This window comes from Pundamilia nyererei, unplaced genomic scaffold, assembly GCF_000239375.1.
Source record: "Pundamilia nyererei isolate P.nyererei 1_Seehausen unplaced genomic scaffold, PunNye1.0 scaffold00246, whole genome shotgun sequence".
In the NCBI taxonomy this organism is placed as follows: Eukaryota; Metazoa; Chordata; class Actinopteri; order Cichliformes; family Cichlidae; genus Pundamilia; species Pundamilia nyererei.
In genome coordinates, this window is record NW_005187647.1 from 613,756 (window position 1) to 632,317 (window position 18,562).

The 18,562-nt window shown below is 38.5% G+C and overlaps 1 protein-coding gene across 2 annotated transcripts in view; it reads right to left on the reverse strand.

Annotated features, from left to right (window-relative positions):
- ripor3 (RIPOR family member 3) overlaps positions 1–18,562 on the reverse strand; it is a 55,942-nt gene that overhangs the window by 18,000 nt on the left and 19,380 nt on the right. Inside the window, exons 1-10 of one of the 2 annotated variants that reach the window (XM_005749488.2) lie at positions 11,410–11,691; positions 10,260–10,358; positions 6,542–6,697; positions 5,993–6,071; positions 5,870–5,893; positions 5,687–5,740; positions 5,197–5,346; positions 1,226–1,289; positions 1,057–1,100; positions 130–255 (exon numbers count right to left, since the gene is read on the reverse strand). In XM_005749488.2, coding sequence (XP_005749545.1) covers positions 130–255; positions 1,057–1,100; positions 1,226–1,289; positions 5,197–5,346; positions 5,687–5,740; positions 5,870–5,893; positions 5,993–6,071; positions 6,542–6,697; positions 10,260–10,357 — 795 coding nt within the window. In that variant the 5' untranslated portion in view covers position 10,358; positions 11,410–11,691. Of the gene's footprint in view, positions 1–129; positions 256–1,056; positions 1,101–1,225; positions 1,290–5,196; positions 5,347–5,686; positions 5,741–5,869; positions 5,894–5,992; positions 6,072–6,541; positions 6,698–10,259; positions 10,359–11,409; positions 11,692–18,562 lie in introns of those variants that run through there. The other variant, XM_005749487.2, reaches the window with a different exon arrangement.

Below are 18,562 nucleotides of genomic sequence, written 5' to 3' on the forward strand. Positions count from 1 at the left end.
AAAGAAATACAGGTCACTGTAATAGCAAAATTCCTAAAAGGACAAAAAAGATGAAGTATTCAAATTTCTGGAATAAAAATATGCAATAGGTGTTTACACTGCCGTACACCTGCAGACATGTCCGGTTACCTTTATCTCAAAGTTGTGGTGAATGTGTGGGAGGAAGACCATCTCCTCCTCATCCCATGACTGACTATCATCTGATTCAATCCTCCCTCTGATCTTCCATCGCTGGCGGCCCAGTCGTACTAACACCTGTCAATGTGACATCATTAAGACACGACGTCATCATCCAGAAACCATAAAACCCCAACCAAAGTCAGTAATTTTGGTCCAAGAGTCCAAAGGTTCAGTTCACAGTTTGTCTGTTTTTCCTGACAGTGCAGGTAGTTTGTGGAGGATTTATAACAAATTTGGCACGTTATAGTTTGAAATGTTAATTTAAATACAAGTACAAATAAAAATACAAATACAAAGTACAAACAAACAAAAAGAACCTAAGTGATAGTTGTTGCATTTCAGATTAAATTGATTAAGTCTTCATGGCATTATTTTTAAAATGTTTGCTTTATTTTTTCCATTTCTTAAACTTTTGCACAGCAAAAATAAATGAACTTATAAAGAGAGATCTTATTTAATTTAATTTTTTAAAGTTTTTTTTTTAAAGAAATGTCAAAACGTCCTTTAATTATCTTCTATATAAATTCTTTTTTTTAAATTTTTTTTAGTACTTTGGGGGACTCCAAAGTAACATTTCTGGATGAGATCCAGAAGTTGTTGTAAAAAAAAAAAAAAAAAATTAATTATGTTGACATTATTGTTGGTTGGTGTTAGAAAAACAAAACATCCCCCCCAGGGCAGAAATTCAGATTTCAAAATGATTAAATTCTATCTATCATCAACAATAAAAGAACTTGCTGTACACTTAAAATGTAAATATTAAAAGCTTGATTGAAAGGACGAGACAATAGATGGTGTTTCTTTCACTTGTCCTGCACATCAAGTTATTTGCATGCAAATGCTGAAAATTCTTGGTTTTTAAATAGAAAATCCAACCTCGTAATGGTCTCCTGGACAAAGTCGAGCGAAGCCGATGAGACCTGCAAGTGAAAGCAGACGTTAGATGTCTGGGAGATAGTGTGTCACTGATAACCTGTAAATTGCTCAGGGCTCTGAAGGCAGCATGTGTGCGTGTGTGTGTGTGTGTGTGTGTGTGTGTTCACACCCTTCATTTTAATGTGTAGCTCTCCTAGCAGGATTTCTAACTCTCCTTCCATTGTTGACATGTCCTGCAGAGAAGTGTAAACACACAGAGAAAAAAAAAAGATCTTCTCTAACAGTTCTTTGTCTATTTTCTCAGAAGATTGCATGACTCACAGTTCATCAGGTTATGGTTCAGCTTTCCCAGTCATCCACTCTCTGAAACCTGGTCTGTTTTAGCTCCTTAGCTGCCTTACCTTTTGATTTGCTGTTCCTCACAAACAGAAGGTTTGACTGTGCTCACAGCTCACAGGGCGCTGGAAACGACCATTTTAAGGATAGCCAATATTTATTTCGGCAATAAAAGCCAAAAGCAAATCTCTTTAAAATCTTTGGAAAGGTTTATGCACTTCATTACTAAGAAATAACCATCAGCAATCCTCAGTATGTTTTTACTCTTAACATCTAACACAGGTGTATGGAAGCCCGTTTCCGCCACTAAAAAAAAAAAAAAAAGCTAGTATCCATAACTCGAAATTTCGAGAAATATAACTCGAAATTTCGAGTTACTTTTCTCAAAATTTCGAGTTAGCTCTGCCAATCAAAAATATACGTGAATGAGGTCGCTTTCTTGTTACCCGGAAGCATATGGCGCAGGACCGCGCACTCAAAAACGGATCCCAACAAATTAAAGTATGTTTGCTGATAGTAACACCATGTGATTCAGCTAATAACACAGGGATTTCATCATTTGTGAAGCCAGGCTGAAAACACTCAGCAATCTGTGCATTCACGACTGGATGTAATACCGGTAGCTTAGCTGTAGCATTTGTAGCTGAGGGCTTCAGCTTCCGGGTAACATGGAAATGACGTCATTCACGTAGATTACTGATTGGCAGCCGCTAACTCGAAATTTCGAGAAAATAACTCGAAATTTCGAGTTATGGATCCTTTTTTTTTTTAGTGGCGGAAACGGGCTTCCATACAGGTGACATGTCCAGAGGTAAAAATGTCTCATTTCTTGTGTTTTTTTTTTTTCAATTTTCTTTTAAAGAGATCTCAATAAAGTTGACACACTTTGCAACATGCAAACAGAACACCATAAATGTCCTGGTTCTTGTACAGCACTTTTCTGTTCTACTGGAGCAGTCAAAGCGTTTTATACAACATGCCTCATTCACACCTGTTCATTCAATCACTTTTTCACACTCCATTGAACGCATCACAGAGCAACTTGGCGTTCAGTATCTTGCCCAGGGATGCTTTTGCTGCAGATTGGAGCAGCCAGGAATCAAACTACTAACTGATTAGTAGAGGACCTGCACTACCTCCTGAGCGTAAGCCAGCCGAACACTATGTAGCGCAATATTTAATACATGATGAAAAATACAATTTAATGTAGGTATGCATGCATGCAAATGAATTTTCTTATATAAATAAATATAATAATTACATTAAATGTTATTGTCATCTGTGTCTCCATCTGTCTAGCTTCCATTTATTAACTATTAACCACAGTTACAGTAGCAATGAATTATGTCTAAATAATAAAAACAACTATAATTGAACTTAAAGGGAAGAAACAAACTGTAAAAGAACAGTGACCCCAGTAAACAACAGTGTGCTCATTTAATGATTTATTCTGGCTCTCTCCATGGAAACCTTTAAAGGATTATTATGCTTTTGCATTTTAATGCTGACTTTCTGGCTAAGAGCTGGACTTCACCACAAAGAAGAGCAGATGAAGCAGCATGTGTCGAGCAGACTTTTGTCATCTGTGTGGGCTAAAACTGCAGGAGGTCGCATAGCACAGACCAAAACTGAGGACCAAAGTGGCCAATTTATCAGTAGTGAAGACTTTTTAACATCATTCCTAATATACATGCATGCCTGCCCATATTAAATATGGTCAGTTTTAAATAATGAGGCCAGCATATATACAAGTAACATGCAACAGATCGTTTACCAGATCTCCATTTATTATGGTCACATTGTTTCTCATGTGTCTGTCTGATTGCACGGTGGGCACGTTTGGATGTTTAAAAGCTGATCAAATGAAGGAAAACCCCAATCACCACAATCCAAACATAACAAGAAATAAAATGTTTATGTGATGCCTACACAATCTCACTAATTTAATTTACTATTGTGTTACGCTGCCAAAGAGGCTTCTTTAGAATTGAAAAAAAAAAAAAAGAGAGAGTTAGTATTGTGCCGGCATTTTTAGTTCTTGATTTGACTTGAAAAGTGAAGTTACACAGCCTTAACTTCACTCTTATTTTATTATGGAAACAAGGTCTTCTTAGAAAACAGTGACCTGCATGCAAGCATTAATTACAAGCGTGCAGTTTCAGCTTCAGTTTATCATTTAACTCCTTCAATCCACTTAAACTTCAGTCTGTTTTCTTAATATCAGCAGCCACTGGAGAATTGTTCTTCTGCACACACAGTTTCTACTGTCCTGGCATATAAAGTCTTGACAGAGTGAGAAGAAAGCCAGTTTTTAAGGATGAAGTCAACTTCCCATAGGAAAGATTAAAGTGTTGTTTTATTACAATTGCAAAAATCTGGGTGTTGGTCTTAAGATTAAAAAGAAAGAAAAAAAACAAAAGCTCTTCTACGGAGTTTCTGTTCACCTGCGAAAATCACAATGGCAGATGCAGTAAAATGGTTTGTGATGCTGTGGTGCCCTTAATACCTACAGAAAAGTATCTTGTTACATCTGAAAACTGTATTTATTATCTCAGCCTCTACTATCAGAGAACACATGAGAACATTTAACCCAAGAAATTTACATGTTGTGCTAACTGTATTTTAAGCACAAGAAGTCCTGAATCATCCCAGAAGTGGGAATGATTGTTATTTTAATAATCTCGTTGTTGTTGTTTTTATTGTATTTGACTTAATTAGGCATCTGTTCCTATAATACCCCCAAATTTAAGTAAGCTTGTGGATGATGATGATTATTGGAGAAAAGAACATCAGTGGCCTAAGATTCTCAGTAAACGAGGTTATTCAAGCTTTGTAGGATTAAGTCAAGTTGAGCTTTAAGTTATCACCTCTCATCCAAGTAGAGTGTTCAGTTCTGAAAACCTCTTAGCAGAGGTCAGAGATTTTAACTGTAAAGAAACTTCAGACTCTGAACATCTTTTGTTGAGTGCAGGTCAAATAGAAGGAGAAGTAAGAACGTACATGCTGAACAGTACATAGGCATGCATGCAACCGTGTATACAAACAAATGATGAGCACACCATTCATATATAAGTTAATCTTTATAAGATCTGGTGTGTGTGTGTGTGTGTGCGTGTGTGTGTAAGACCAGAGGAGAGTTTTAAAAAAAAAAAGATGTGATATCAAAAACACTGAGGGTGAAATGATGAAAAGAAAAAACTGATCACAGGAAAGTAAGAAAAGTTTGTGAGGAGCTGAGAAAAAGAAGATGTGGGCACATGTTTGAAGCTGAATCTATGAAAAAGAGAAACCACAGATCGACAGAGGGCATGAATGAGTCTACAGCTGTCTTTTAATGGCCCTTATCCTGCAGCTGCAACCAGAAGAATCACTGCAGTACCATCACTCACATGTCAGAATATTTGATTTGGAAACTTTATGACCATTCAAAGGCTTATTTTGCCACTGCGCTCCTCGGACATGATGGATATGTGGTTGCCACTTTGGCTGTGAGTACGTCTCAAAAACAGTTCAGTTTACAGATTCTCTCTGGGAGGTTTGAAGGCACATGGTAAGCTAGACTGCTGCCTACAGTAGGTGCCAGAGAGGAAGAATAAATATTGTCTGGTGTAATAAAAAAAAAAAATCTACACACAATGTGCCTACAACATGGACGACTGTGAAAAAACAAACAAACAAACGAGGCATGAATTCCCTTTTTTGTGCAACATCATCTCCAGCTAGTTTGAACTTTTAGAAACTTCAAAGAACATTTGTGATTTTCCAAAAATACTTTTCCAAAATGTCACTGATCACTGATCCTACCTGCAGGCTGTGTCTGTGGTTGCGGTTGAGCTCCAGCAAACTCTCTCTGGAGGCTCTGGTGGACTGGGACAGTGAAAAGGCTCTCTTCATGTTGACCGCTCCCTGACACAATCTCCACTGAATACAATATGTCTCATACAGCTCCTCTACCTGCAGAGGCATGGAACAGATGAAGAGTAACAACATCAACAAACATCATCATCAACATTTTCCCCCCTCTTTTACATAACGGATTAGACTGGTGGTTAATCAGTGTGCAGCACAAAGTGTCTCCCTGTGCGACAGGGGTGGCTCATCTGCTGCTTTTAAAAGCTTTTGAGTAATAGTTTAGTGAATTCATACCATAGAAATACATCTGAGTAACTGACAGAAAGATAATCACCAGGCTTGCATGGAGTTAGACTCTTTTCTACAAAACAAAGGCTTTAGTAGATTTTTCATCAACCTCAACTACAGCCGAGAAAAACCAGTCTAAAATCCAAAATTTTACCTTACTGATTTGAAATTCTAATCGTCGTATATATCTCTCCAAAGACCTGATCTCCTGTAAAAAAACAGAAAAAAAACATATTGAGTTTTGAAAGCTTGAGAAACATTTATTATCACTTATCCATTCGAATTAAATAACTTAAAATAAGATCTTGCTTAAAAGGAAAAAATGAAAACACATTACCTTCTCCAGATCGTAAAGAAAGGCCTGAAAATGCAGAAAAGTATAATTACCATCAGCACTGTTGTCATCACCAGGCGCACACATTTTTGTACACACAGACTTTCTTCCTCTCTCCCTCCTCACCAGTCTCGAGTTTCTTTTCGTCTCTCTCTGCTGTGAAGACAGGAAGTCCATCTCAGCTTGGTGACCCTCCAGGTAGTCCCTGAAGAGAGAAACACACAATTAAAAGTAACATTTTATGAAGATGAACAAACTTTACCTGCCAGATATCAGCTGAGAAATTCCAGCTCGGGACTACCAAACATCTACTGCATGTAGCAGCAGATGTGAAAAGTACAGCTACATTTACTGACAGCGTAAAATATGCTTTGCAAAAATTAAACTAAATATCAAAAAATCAACCAATTTTACTCTGTTAAAGGATCATTAATCATAAATGTGACCGCTTCCTATTCATCTTGTGGACTTTTGAAGGGTCAAACCACAGATTTGGAACCACTCAAGTAAATAAATGTAAGGAGGTGGAAACAAGCCTCGCGCTGACCAGCTGCAACACTAAAACACTACAGAGACATGGACAAGTTTAGTATTATAGCACTGGGTACGTCACTGCCTGCTTGTACTTTAATGTTTAGTGGGATACTTGTTTAAGTTCAGCAGTACTACACATACTTGAGTCCTTTGCGTAGTGCCTGAAAAACCCTGCCGACCTGCTCCGGCTGCAGAGACCAGATAGCGCCTGAACTTCTGCGGGGGGAGACGGGCGCCCTGCTGGCTTTATTTCCCGTCATGGCTTTGACGCGAAGAGAGTTACGAACAGAAGACGTCCTAAAAACAGAGAAAGTGAATGAATAGTCATAACAACATTTTTACAGGGTAAATCAGAATCTGTAGTTACATAAATTGTTATCAAAAAGAGCTTGTTGGAGTTTTTTTTATATTCCTACCTCTTTATTTTCAACTGTGTTCATCAGTAAAATCTGTTCCCATGTAGTTCCCTGTATATTAACACTCCTGTCTTTGGCCCAAATCTAATCCAGCCCCTACAATCCACATTAAGTGTGGATCCAAGCAGGTAGCCTTTAGTGGGAGTGTGTTATAAGGCCCTCCAGCATAAAGTCTGGACCAGTGTAGGTTTACCACCTGTTTTTTGTCTGATACGGAGGAAACCCCACACACTCAAATGTGGTCCATATGATTCAGGACTGTCTGTGCAATAAATAAAATGTCAAGTTTGTGAATGACCATGAACATGGTAACAAGAAAACACACCCAGTTTCAAGTCTAAGGTTTTTATAGATCAGGACATAATAAATAGTAATCTTAGCCGGTCTTAGAATTAAGTAAATACAAGCCTCAAAGTATGACATATTACACCGTGCCATTATTTATTTAATAAAAACTTAGCCAAAATGGGCGCAGCAGTGTGTGAAAAAGGACACCCTTACAGGTTGCGTAGGAATTAGGAGGTTAAGTAGTGATCCAAGTGTGAGTGAATACAATACCAAGGAGGATAGATCAACACTGATCTTAAATAAGAAGCAACTGTTTCAGTCCATCATTCTGGAAAAAGATTAAGTCTAGAAGTTCATCATTGTACTGTGAGAAAGAAAGCATTCAAGACAGGAATGGACCGTGCAACACTCAGGGAAGAGCTAGGTTAACATAGCTTTGCAAAGCTGCATCCGACCCAATCACAGAGACATCAGGATCAATGTTCTTTGGATAGATGTGACTAACAGATGTTTGGCCATAATCCACAGCACCATGATTGGCAAAAACCAAATACAGCATATCAGTGCAACTGCTTCATACCAACAATCAGGCACAGTGATGGACAGTGGATGATTCTGACTTGTTTTCCAGGCACAGGACCTGCGCATATTACAGTCTCAAAGTCGACGGCCAAGTCCTCTGTATATTAAACTATTTCAGAGTCAAATGAGGGGCCATTTGTCTCAGGCTAAAGCTTAGCTGCAACAGGGCCATGCAACAGGACAATGACCAAAAGTACAGCAGCAAATCTACAACATAATGACTGGGGAAAAAAAAGAATCAAGGTTTAATCCATAATTCAGAAATGAACATATGCTCCCATCCAACCGACATCTTTTCAGGCAGGCTTTTCATGCTTCAGGAAGACAATCGCAAACAAACTGCATACAGCATGACTCTGCAGAAGAAGAGCCTAGGTGCTGAACTGGGCTGCCTGCAGTCTAGACTGTTGAGCAGAAAGAAACGTCTATCAGACCAGATGGGCGCCATTCCTCTCCACCAGCTGGTCTCCTCAGTTCCCACACATTTATAGACTGTTGTTAAAAGAAGAGGGGATGCACAGTGGTAAACATGGCTATTTTTTTGGGTCCAATTTCTGAATTTAAACATTTGATATGTTTGCTGTGCACTATGGTGAATACAAAAAAAGATTTATGGAGAATCGGATGGGGGATGTGTGTTTAGGATGGAAAAATGTGTGGATGTTTGTGTTGTGTGTATAGAGTATAAACAGCCACACACACACAGAGAAGTGGAATGCTGCTTGCTTTCTTTTTTTAACACAACATTTTGTTCTCGGCCTCTCTGGGGGACTGACAGTTTTCATCTGGGTGTTTATCACTCTGTCTTCTTTCATTCGCAAATAACATCTGAAAGTCTGTGGTGCTTTCACTGCCTGCCCATCAGCGGAGAACAGACTTGTCTGAGGGTGAAGGGAATTCCCTCCACACAACGTGACGTTTTTATTTTCTCTCATTCATTGTTTCACTATATGGAGAAAAACAGTTCAACAGAGGGATGATTTATAACATGATCACAGTATCAAAGTTAATATCTGTAAAATCACAAAGTTAAAATTCTTTTTCTTCCCATTTATCCTGACAGCTACGAGAATCGAAACAATTCCTCAGACATTTTTCTCCCAACAAACTTCTGTTTGTTTTGTTTTAGACAGCGGCACGTTTTTCCTTTATAGAGATTCAGACTCAGTGTTTCACATAATGAGATCAGTATCTGTACAAGTCAAAAACTCAGGCTTCACACTGCTGACACTCGGTTTTATAAAACTTTTTCTACTTAACGTGATCCTCGTCACACTCACTTAATGTCTAAATTTTATTGATAAAACATTATTTCATAATGCAATGTCAGGATTTTTCCCCCTGACTGAGGATTTCTTTACATCAATTCATAATGATACAGTGAATGTTGATAATGGCACCACTGGTGTTTCCATAATTCCGTCTGCTGCTTGACATGAAGTCTCCCGAGAAAACGAGCTGGCTGCTGGCAGGGAAGAAAATGTGGAGACTCTTCCCAGAGGAGGACGAGACAAGAAGACCAACAGGGAGGGAGAGAGAGACCAAAAGTAAAACAAGCGAGTCCTTAAACAGACTTGTTGTCCTTTGCCACTTTAAGCTGCCTTATGGCTGGCTATTTATCGTTAAACCAAATAAATGCTCACACTGATGAGCTCAACGCATGCTAATAAACACGAGGGACAAACCAGGGCTGGTTAAAGTGGCCAAACTACTCGTAACATTCACAAAATGTGCACCTGTAGCATCCACTTGCTCGTCCTTCTGTCTATTGTCATATCTGTAACCACACCCTTCCCTCAATTTTCCCCATCTCTATTCTTACATCTGTGCTTCCTTTCAACAGTTGTGGCTTTCTACTGGCGCTGCAGACACACCTGAAGACAATCGACTAATCACTTGCTGCATTCAAACACCAGCTCTCACACCCACCCCTCACCAGATTGTCTGACATTTAAAGATTGCCTTCTCTGCCAGTCTCCCCCCGTTTTCTCCCTGTGCTCCAGCTACGTCCTTGATCTGTCACTGCATCGTTTGACCTTCCTGCTAAACAGTGTGATTCTCCCAGTATTCTGCTTTAGAGTTCGCCAGTTCAGTAGTTAAATCCTAACACTTGTACTTTATAGCTACAGCACATTTAGCAGCACCAATACCTCTACATGACACTTAACAGAGTTTAGACGCCTCTGTGGTTTTTGCTCTTTAAAAAAATAACACTAATTACACACTGTCTGCCCATGATATGTAGCTACACCACACATTTGTTGACTATTTCTCTGCCAGTCAAACCCAGACAGACACACCCCTGCAGCCAGATGAGAGAGGAAAGGGAGCATTTCTGATATCTTTACCAAAAACCTTTTCTTTTGTTAAATAAACAGTTGCTAACTTCTTTAAAACTGGCATAAATATCTGAGAGTGAGCGAATGTTTTGGACATCCTTTGGAAGATCCACTTAGATAACAGGACCCAATTAGTTCTTACTAGTTGTTTAAGACTAAATTGTAAACCAGTGTTAGTCGTTATTACACAGATTTCTTTCTTATTGGTTGAAACAATAGGAAAGTGTCATTCACCTCTGTCGACCAGTCAGAGAAGAGAATCCAGTGAAGGAGCGGCTTCTGTGGATCAGGCCTCCATCTGAGGGAGAGTCAAATCGCAGCTTCACTGACATCCTGCAGAGTAAATAAGAGGTGTTTTAGCCAATGAGGAGACACGTGCTAACAAAAGATATCCCAAACCCTCAAATATAATCACTTTATATTTCCAAGTTAATCCTAAATAATGGTGAGTCACAAAATCAATCACATGAGGTCTACGATACAAGAAATCAACCACGCTAATGTTGGAAGTAGAATTATAACAGAAATGATTGAAAACAAGATCAAAGCGACAAGAGCTGAGACCAAACAGACGTTTGCTTGAGAAAGGATCTGTCACTGTTTACTCTTTATATTAGTAACTGGATGTGTAAGACTGTTTGTTAAAGCCAAAAAAACTGAATATCTTAAGTCACTTGAATTAAAAAGAAATATTTCCTCCTTTTTCTTTGTTAATTTTAAATTGATGTTCTTTATTTCCACAGTCACTCACGCGAACATTTAAATCAACAAGACCACCCTTACTCTCAGACAATCCAAAACAGGAAACAGAGCACCGACATCTGTGGGACAAATTAACCAAAGAACATCTTGAACCGGACCCACAAATATGTGCACAAACTGCAGATGGAGGACGCTTATATATTCACTATACTCCGAGTATGGCAGCGTTGGTCTGTTGGCTCGCCCACACACCGTAGATTCGGGTTGAACAATCTCAGAAAATGGAAATAAAATCAATAACTTACAGTGTGCACCATTCAATATAAGGTTTATGCCACAATGGCGTTAAATTAACATTAGTACATTTTAAATGCAAAGTTTTATGAAAAAAAAGCAGAAAAAAACCCCAAAACAATTATTTTGTTTTGCACTCCTGACAGAAAAATTAGTTTTAGTCAGCTAGTTCTACGCTGTTATGCTTGAATCAGTGTGAATCAATGCTTAAAGTCCTGCTGGCTTAAATACAGGTATAAAAATATTCAGTTTGTTACTTGGCTGATAAATAATCTTATTTTCTGTTTGATTTATAAAGTACTTTGTCTTCTTGTTTTTGTGAGAGGTGGTCTAATATACGTGTTAAGTAATTTAATGATAGTTAAACAATTAAATGACAAGAACGTACCTGTTTTTCCACTATCTGCTATAGAAAAGTCTGCTTCTATAGTAGACAGAAAAGTATCTTTTCCTCTTTCAGCTGTCTCAATCTGTTGTTAACGTTTAAAATGATTTTAAATCGGCTATGATGAGGAAAGTGTTCATTCAGTTTTTGTGTTTGCATGAGCTTCGCTCTCATTCCCTCTGCTCAGCTGCAGCGACTTTGCTAATGAACCCAGTCAGTGCACATATACACCAAACAGCAGCCTGCAGAGCTGAGAAATGAAGCAGTTCCTCTAATGGCCTCTTGGTACTGGCTCCAAAGGCATAGAAAGCATATTTATACCCTGATACAGGAAAGGCTTTGTTCTTGTTAATTTAGGGGCGTGAACATGTTGATTGACAGGTTTAAACTGCCTGTGATATACACAGAAATCCCTTGACCTCTCCAAGTGTCTTGTAGAGTGGGCTTTGGTTTTTCAGTGCCTTTTTTTGTTTTGATCCTGATAGTTTTTTTGTCACAGTCCTGGGTTTTTGATTGAAGTGTTTTGAGTTTCCTGTGGGGTGTGTGTTTGTTTGTTTGTTTTTTTGTCACTTTGTATTGTGAATTATGTTCTCATCATTGGTCTTTTGTTACTCCCTCGAGTCTAGTTTCTTGTGTTCCATGCTTAGTATTTCTCTCTGTGTATTATTGATCATCTCTAGTCTTTTGGTTCTTAGAGTTCTCTGCCGTATGGTTACGTCTCTGTGTTTCTTAGTTGCTCTGTCTCCACCATGTTAAGTTTGCGTCTCAGTGTTATACTTTGTGTTTTACTTTGAAGGTCTGTGTCTCATGTGAGTGTATCCTGCTTTGCTTCCTTGTCTCGTCAGTTCTGATTTCCCCCAGCTGTGCTCTCCTTCTGTGTCTGATTCCCTCGTTATTCCCCGGTGGATTTAAGCCCTGTTTTTCTCTGTGTCAGTGTCGCGTTGTCCCTCATTGCTGTGTGTTAGGCTCGCCCTGTGTTTCCTTAGTAGTGTCGCATCGCAGTGCTGATGTCTATGAAAATGTTTATAGCTGCATCACCAGGAAATAAGACAGAGGCAAAATAAGATTATTTTGCTAAGTTACCAAAAGAGCCTTTCCTTTACGGCAGTAAAGACAAAACTAACAGAACACAATAAAGGCTGACAAAGTGAAAAGGTCAGTCGGTTTTATAGAAGAGTACTGTGTGTAAACACACAGTCTGGATGCCATCTGCTCAGGCTCTTTTATGTGGTTCAAATAGCGAGTCTAGTTAAAGCTAAAACAACAACATGACTATATTTTTACCATTAGCCGTTTCTTCTAAACAGCCTTTATGCAATGATCTGTGTATGATTGTGCAAACCTCCTTATTCAGCATGTTAATAAACCACAAAGATGTTTGGCTGAACTTTATTATTACCAACAACCCAAATTTGATAAGGTAGAGCTGAATTGCCCCTTTTATCCGACTTTGCTGAACTGATCTGTTGAACGTTATCATGTTTTGTTTATGCACTTTTAGATGGAGATTTACATTCAGCCAAATTTTTGAGTCATTGTCGCTTCAGTCACACAAACATATATTTATACACTCTTTTTTAATTTTACACACACAAACAGGACTTCCATCATACACGGATGGATGCATCACAGGGGCAAAATGCTAATCATCATATTAGTGGATGACACACTGTACCTCCTTAACTACAAGCATCCGGCTGTTTCAGCGTGTCTAAGATGTGATACTATTATCATAAAATGCTGGATCTTATGCATGTGCTAATGTGATTATCTCAAAAAATTATTCTTCATCCCTCAAAAATATGAAGCCATAGTTTTGAGTCAAATGCAGCTTTAGGTTTATTTATTCAAATAATTAATCATGAAAGAAAACATGCTCACTAGAAACTGAATGTATGATATAATTAAAGTACTTAAAGTCAGCATTTGTGGGTGAATACTGAATATTTTTTGAATGTTTTTATACTTCAGCCTCTTTGGTGGCCCTGAGAGGTCGAGCACACTGCAGCTTAAGAAAACACCAGGAAATAGAAAAACACTGCAAAAGATAAAGAAAAAAAAATCACAAACACAACAGAAGTGTTTTTGTTAACACAAAATGTGACAGAACACCTGCGAAAGTGACACAGATGAACCCTCCACTTCATTTCAGTCTGTCTCAGTTACAGTCTCTTCACATTTTCTGCCACTTCTCTCACTGACCCGCCCTTTTATTGTGTCCCCAGGAGCTCTAATATTTTGCTGTATCATTTTTTTTCTTCTTCTTTTGGCTTAAAAAATCATTCTGTTGTGTTTTGGGTGCTTTTGCAGGACAAGTGCACTTGTCCTCTCAGGGTCACCGTATAAGTCGGAGTGTGAATTTTAAATGTTTCATGCATTTAAAACACTTGGAAAAGAGCACGTGCAACAATACTGGAGGTATGGGAGATCAAAACTTCATAAAACTAAATCAAGCTCATCCACACTAAGTTTGGCAACCTGTGGCAAGGGTTTGAACCAATAGTATGGTAGAAATACTGAACCCTGCCAATGTAAGTAGTTCAGAATAACCCACTTCGGAGTCCTGACCCAGAATGTGAAACTCACACTGTGGTCCTGATGCCAAAATCAACAGAGTCACCGAGCAACCAAACTTAACAGATGGGGATAGGAAATCCAGGTCTGATCATTATGAACCAAAGTTAGCCAAGACACACACACACACATATACACACACTTGGTTTTTCCCTGTAGAGGAAGTTGAAGTGTCTTTTGTTTTACAAGGATAATATTTTTCAGTACATGTTTCTAGCCTCTTAAATCTAAATCTGTCCTTAAGGTAATCCTCAAGGTTAGACAGCTCAACAACATGCAGCGGCTTGAAGTGGGCCAATTATGCTTATTATAGCTCTCGTTTTGTCCTTGGACTCTACTAAAGCAGATTTCAATGCTTCATTATTTAAAACTTTCGGCATGTTTGATTTGCTCATTCAACACTATGACCAGATAGGTATGACAGAAAATAAAAAAAAGTATAAAAGGTCGGCTTTAAACAGAAGTATTAATTTGTTTTACAAATGAACTTCATGTCACGGCTGCGGCAGCAGTCGTGTGGTGTTTGTGTGAAAGGACCCAAAATGCAGGCACTTGCTGTGATGCGAGGGAGCTTTATTGTAGAAGGTGAAAATAACAAAGACGAGGACAGAACTAAACATAAACCTAAACTGGGAAGACTAGTAACAAACAAAACCCGAAACCATAACTCACAGAACAACATGCAGTAAAAAACATAAGGAGGTGACACAGGGGATGAGGAGTGGAGAATGAAGTGCAGCGAGACACCAAGTTACACAAATGGAGCGACGACGAATGGAGGCAAACAGTCTGGGGTTAAAACTGAAGCAATACACATACAGTTCATATCTGTGAATAAACTGACCAACAGGAAAGCAAAGGAGCAAAGAAAAGCAACACACAATGCCTACGAAGCCTTTAAAGACTGTTTAAGTTGTTAACAAATATGCAATAACTGCTGAAATAAATGAGTTGGAAAAGATGTACTACATGAAGTAGGAAGATATGCACGTGCACATTATTTTTGGTGGATTTTTGACACTGTATGAATGTAAAAAAATAAAAATAAAAATTGCTGCTAAGCTAAGATTCTACATTAGCATTTGAAGGGCCATATTGCACTGCTGTACAGTTACTATAAACCGAAGCTTTGTTCTTCTTTCTATTTTTAAAGCTCATTTTAAGAAACAGACAGCTGAGTGGATGCTTTAAGAAATGACAAATGGAGAGTGTTTGTCATTTCTCAGTTTGAAGCAGAATTATATACTCTGGCTGAATGCCACATTAACCAGCTGTTACAGGCAAAGAATGTGACACACACCGAGCATAAGCAAAAAGTTTGTTTCAGTAGTCACATACTACACCTTTCTCCACCTGTCTGCTCTGTTACAGCAGCTGGCTGAGCATGCAACATTAGTAAAGAGCACAAAAATCATCTTTAAAAACCTTCAGATTAGTCTGATTAAATTGCATTTTTTACTTTTTCTAAACTTTAAATTTGATCTCTTTCGAACCACCAAACATCAACCACATGTGCAGCAGAAAAAGAAAGACTTACAGAGGGGAGGACGCAGGGTTGTGATAGTAAAAGATAATGCACAGTGAAGCATAATGAAACTTAAACAAGAAACAAAAACGGAATATTAGATCATTGTTGGAAAAAGAAAACTAGAGGCCGAAGAAGAGTTATAATTCTAAACAGCGTAATATGATACATCCCAAAAAAACCCAGTTAAATGCTGAACATCTGTGGAGAATATAAAAATCACACAGACAAGAAATGTCCCAGATCCCCTTTAACAATGTTTAAAATCCTGACACACCCTGAACTTCTGTAAATGTGCTGCTTAAAGGGATCCGGGTCGCGCTGACATGAACAGCTGAGGCTGCTGGATGTTGTAACTGCCAGTTTAAGCGATACATAGACTCTAAGTGTTTACACTGAGAAAGAGCCTAAGTAGAGCCAGAGTAGAAGAAGAGTGAGAAGCTACATCTGACTCTCTGGCCTACTTCGTATGCTCTGACTGCACATGTTATTCTTTATTTTAAAACTTATTTCGAGCCTGAGATTTACCCTTAGATGGCTGAAAGTGGCCTGTTTGACAAACAGAAATCTTGCATACTGAGAGCGATGTTAGACAGTAATTCTACATTCCACATGACAATAAAACTGCATTTTTATTGGACATCCACGAGAAGACTTTTAAAGTTTTTGGAAAAAGTTCAGATCCAGTCTGTGGAAACAAATTGTGACACATAAAACTGTGCAGATTCATGACCAAAGCTGAGACAGAAATATGAATGCGCATTCTTCCTGTCTGATTTATAAAGCTGCATGTGCACCTTGCTGTGCTTTTTAGTCAGTAGTAATTGTGAGTATGGGCCAACCTGCTAGGTCCTTATTTTTCACCTCTACTCCCTACTTTAACAGCAAGACGAACAAGAAAGACATGCAGTTCTCTGACAGGCAAAATGCGGCCACCCGACAGGGCAAATGTTCAACTCCATTAAAGACGTGGACACAGGATGGGCGTTATATGTAGTAACTACTTTCTAGCAGAACCTCTTGCTGAATCATTTCTCTACAGTTGTTGCTCCCATGTGGACACATAAAACACATTCACCCATAAAAATTTGTATTTTCTTGTAAAATACTTTCCTGCAACAAAAGATCGCTATAGCAGGTAGCTTCACATGTTTGTTTTGGCAGAGGTTTATGCTGAAGGATTTATGTCTCCAGCTGGAGTCAAACCAACAACCTTTCACTTCAACCAAATGTGTTAACCACGACACATCTGTAATTGTAATTAGCACATAAAATAAATCAAACAAAAAACTGATGCCGATTAAACGAAACTGAACATTTTGCTTTACAGCTTAAAGATTAAAAATAATGAGGCATTCATTTGTGTGCTTGACCACCTTTGTTACTTGTACGTTCACGACCGCTGTTCCAAAACAAAAAGTTTTAATGTTGAAGCAGAGGTTTAATTAAAACATTAAAAATAATAATATTATAGCCAGTTAGTAAATGGCAGCACGGTACCGGTTAGCACTGTTGCCTCACAGAAAGAAGATCCTGAGTTCAATTCAGCACAAGGCCGGCGCCTGGAGTGTTCAAAGATATGCAGTTAGTGTTAGGTTAACTGATGATTCTACGTGTGAGTGGTCATCTCTATGTGTTCGCCCCATGATAGACTGGTGACCTGTCCAGTGTGTACCCTGCCTCTTGCCCTAAGACAGATAGAGATCGGCTGCAGCCCCCTGCAACCCTGACTTGGATAAGCAGTAGAGATTAAATGGATATTCTAGTTGGTTTATTATTATAAATAATTTATTATTATAATTATATTATTATAAATAATTTATAATTTATTATAATCAGTTATCATTTATTATTATCAGTTTGCTACTGTGATCCAATCTGCTTGAAACTTAAACTCAAATGTTAATTATACTTTATTGTGTTCGGATAGCTGTGTTCATGTAGCTGTGGTAAATGAGCTGCATCAAACCTGAAATACAAAGCGACTGACCTGTGTCACGAGGAGCTGCGTGCGACAACAACCTCGCTGTTTCTTTCTTATCTCTTGGGTAAACTATAGATTTTTTTTTTCCAGCGTATGATTTTCTAATCACTTTTGCTCCTACAGAATATAAATACAGTGCCCATGAATGCGTGAAACCCAAGTTGTTATCAAGTTAGCTAATCAGCCTCGCCCACATTATTCTTTTGTAAAAAACACAAACAAGCCCAATTTATTTCTCATCTGTAGTTTTTATTCATGAAATTACATTATTTGCACTCTTATTTTGTTTATTTATTTTATGATCAGTTTTAAATCCTTTCTGTTTCCATTCAGCCAGGCCTCACACCAGTGATTTCTCCAATGATTAATTAGCTGCTTGTTAGCTGGAGGCGGTGCAGGCCACTGACTGCAGCTGCTGGAGCTGTTGTTGGGAATCAAAATCTACACGTTTCACTGTGATTGAAAAATGAATTATTGGAACAACTTGAACAAATGAAACTGAGAACAGTGGAAAATTATATTAATCAAATAAGAAAGAAAATGCTGTAATTAAAGGCTTGGGTTTTGTTTTGTTTTGTTTTGTACTGAAGAAAGAACAAAGAATAAATTATGTCTGGAATGTGATTTGAATGAGAAATGAGGGAGAGACATTCCTCAACAGATAAGACAATTTGAAGGGAAACAAAGGGGGAGAAGTGTGTGTGTGTGTGTGTGTGTGTGTGTGTGGTATCTGAGCATATCTGACCAGGCTGGGGTGCCATCTGGTCTTAAAAAGTTTGCTGTGACCTACAAGTGATTTACTGGGTCCCATGCAGTGTGAAGGTGGGAGGTTGGGGCCTTCGTATGTTTTGTATGTTTTTAAGTGCGTGTGGATGTGAACACATAATGTGTCTGCTTGTGTGTATATGTGCGTGTTTTCTACCACACATGATGTGCAGGCCCCTTGTGAGGGTCTGCTGCAAGCTAACAGCTCTGTGACCATGCCAAACATACACACACACACACACACACACACACACACACACACACACACACACACACACACACACACACACACACACACACACACACAC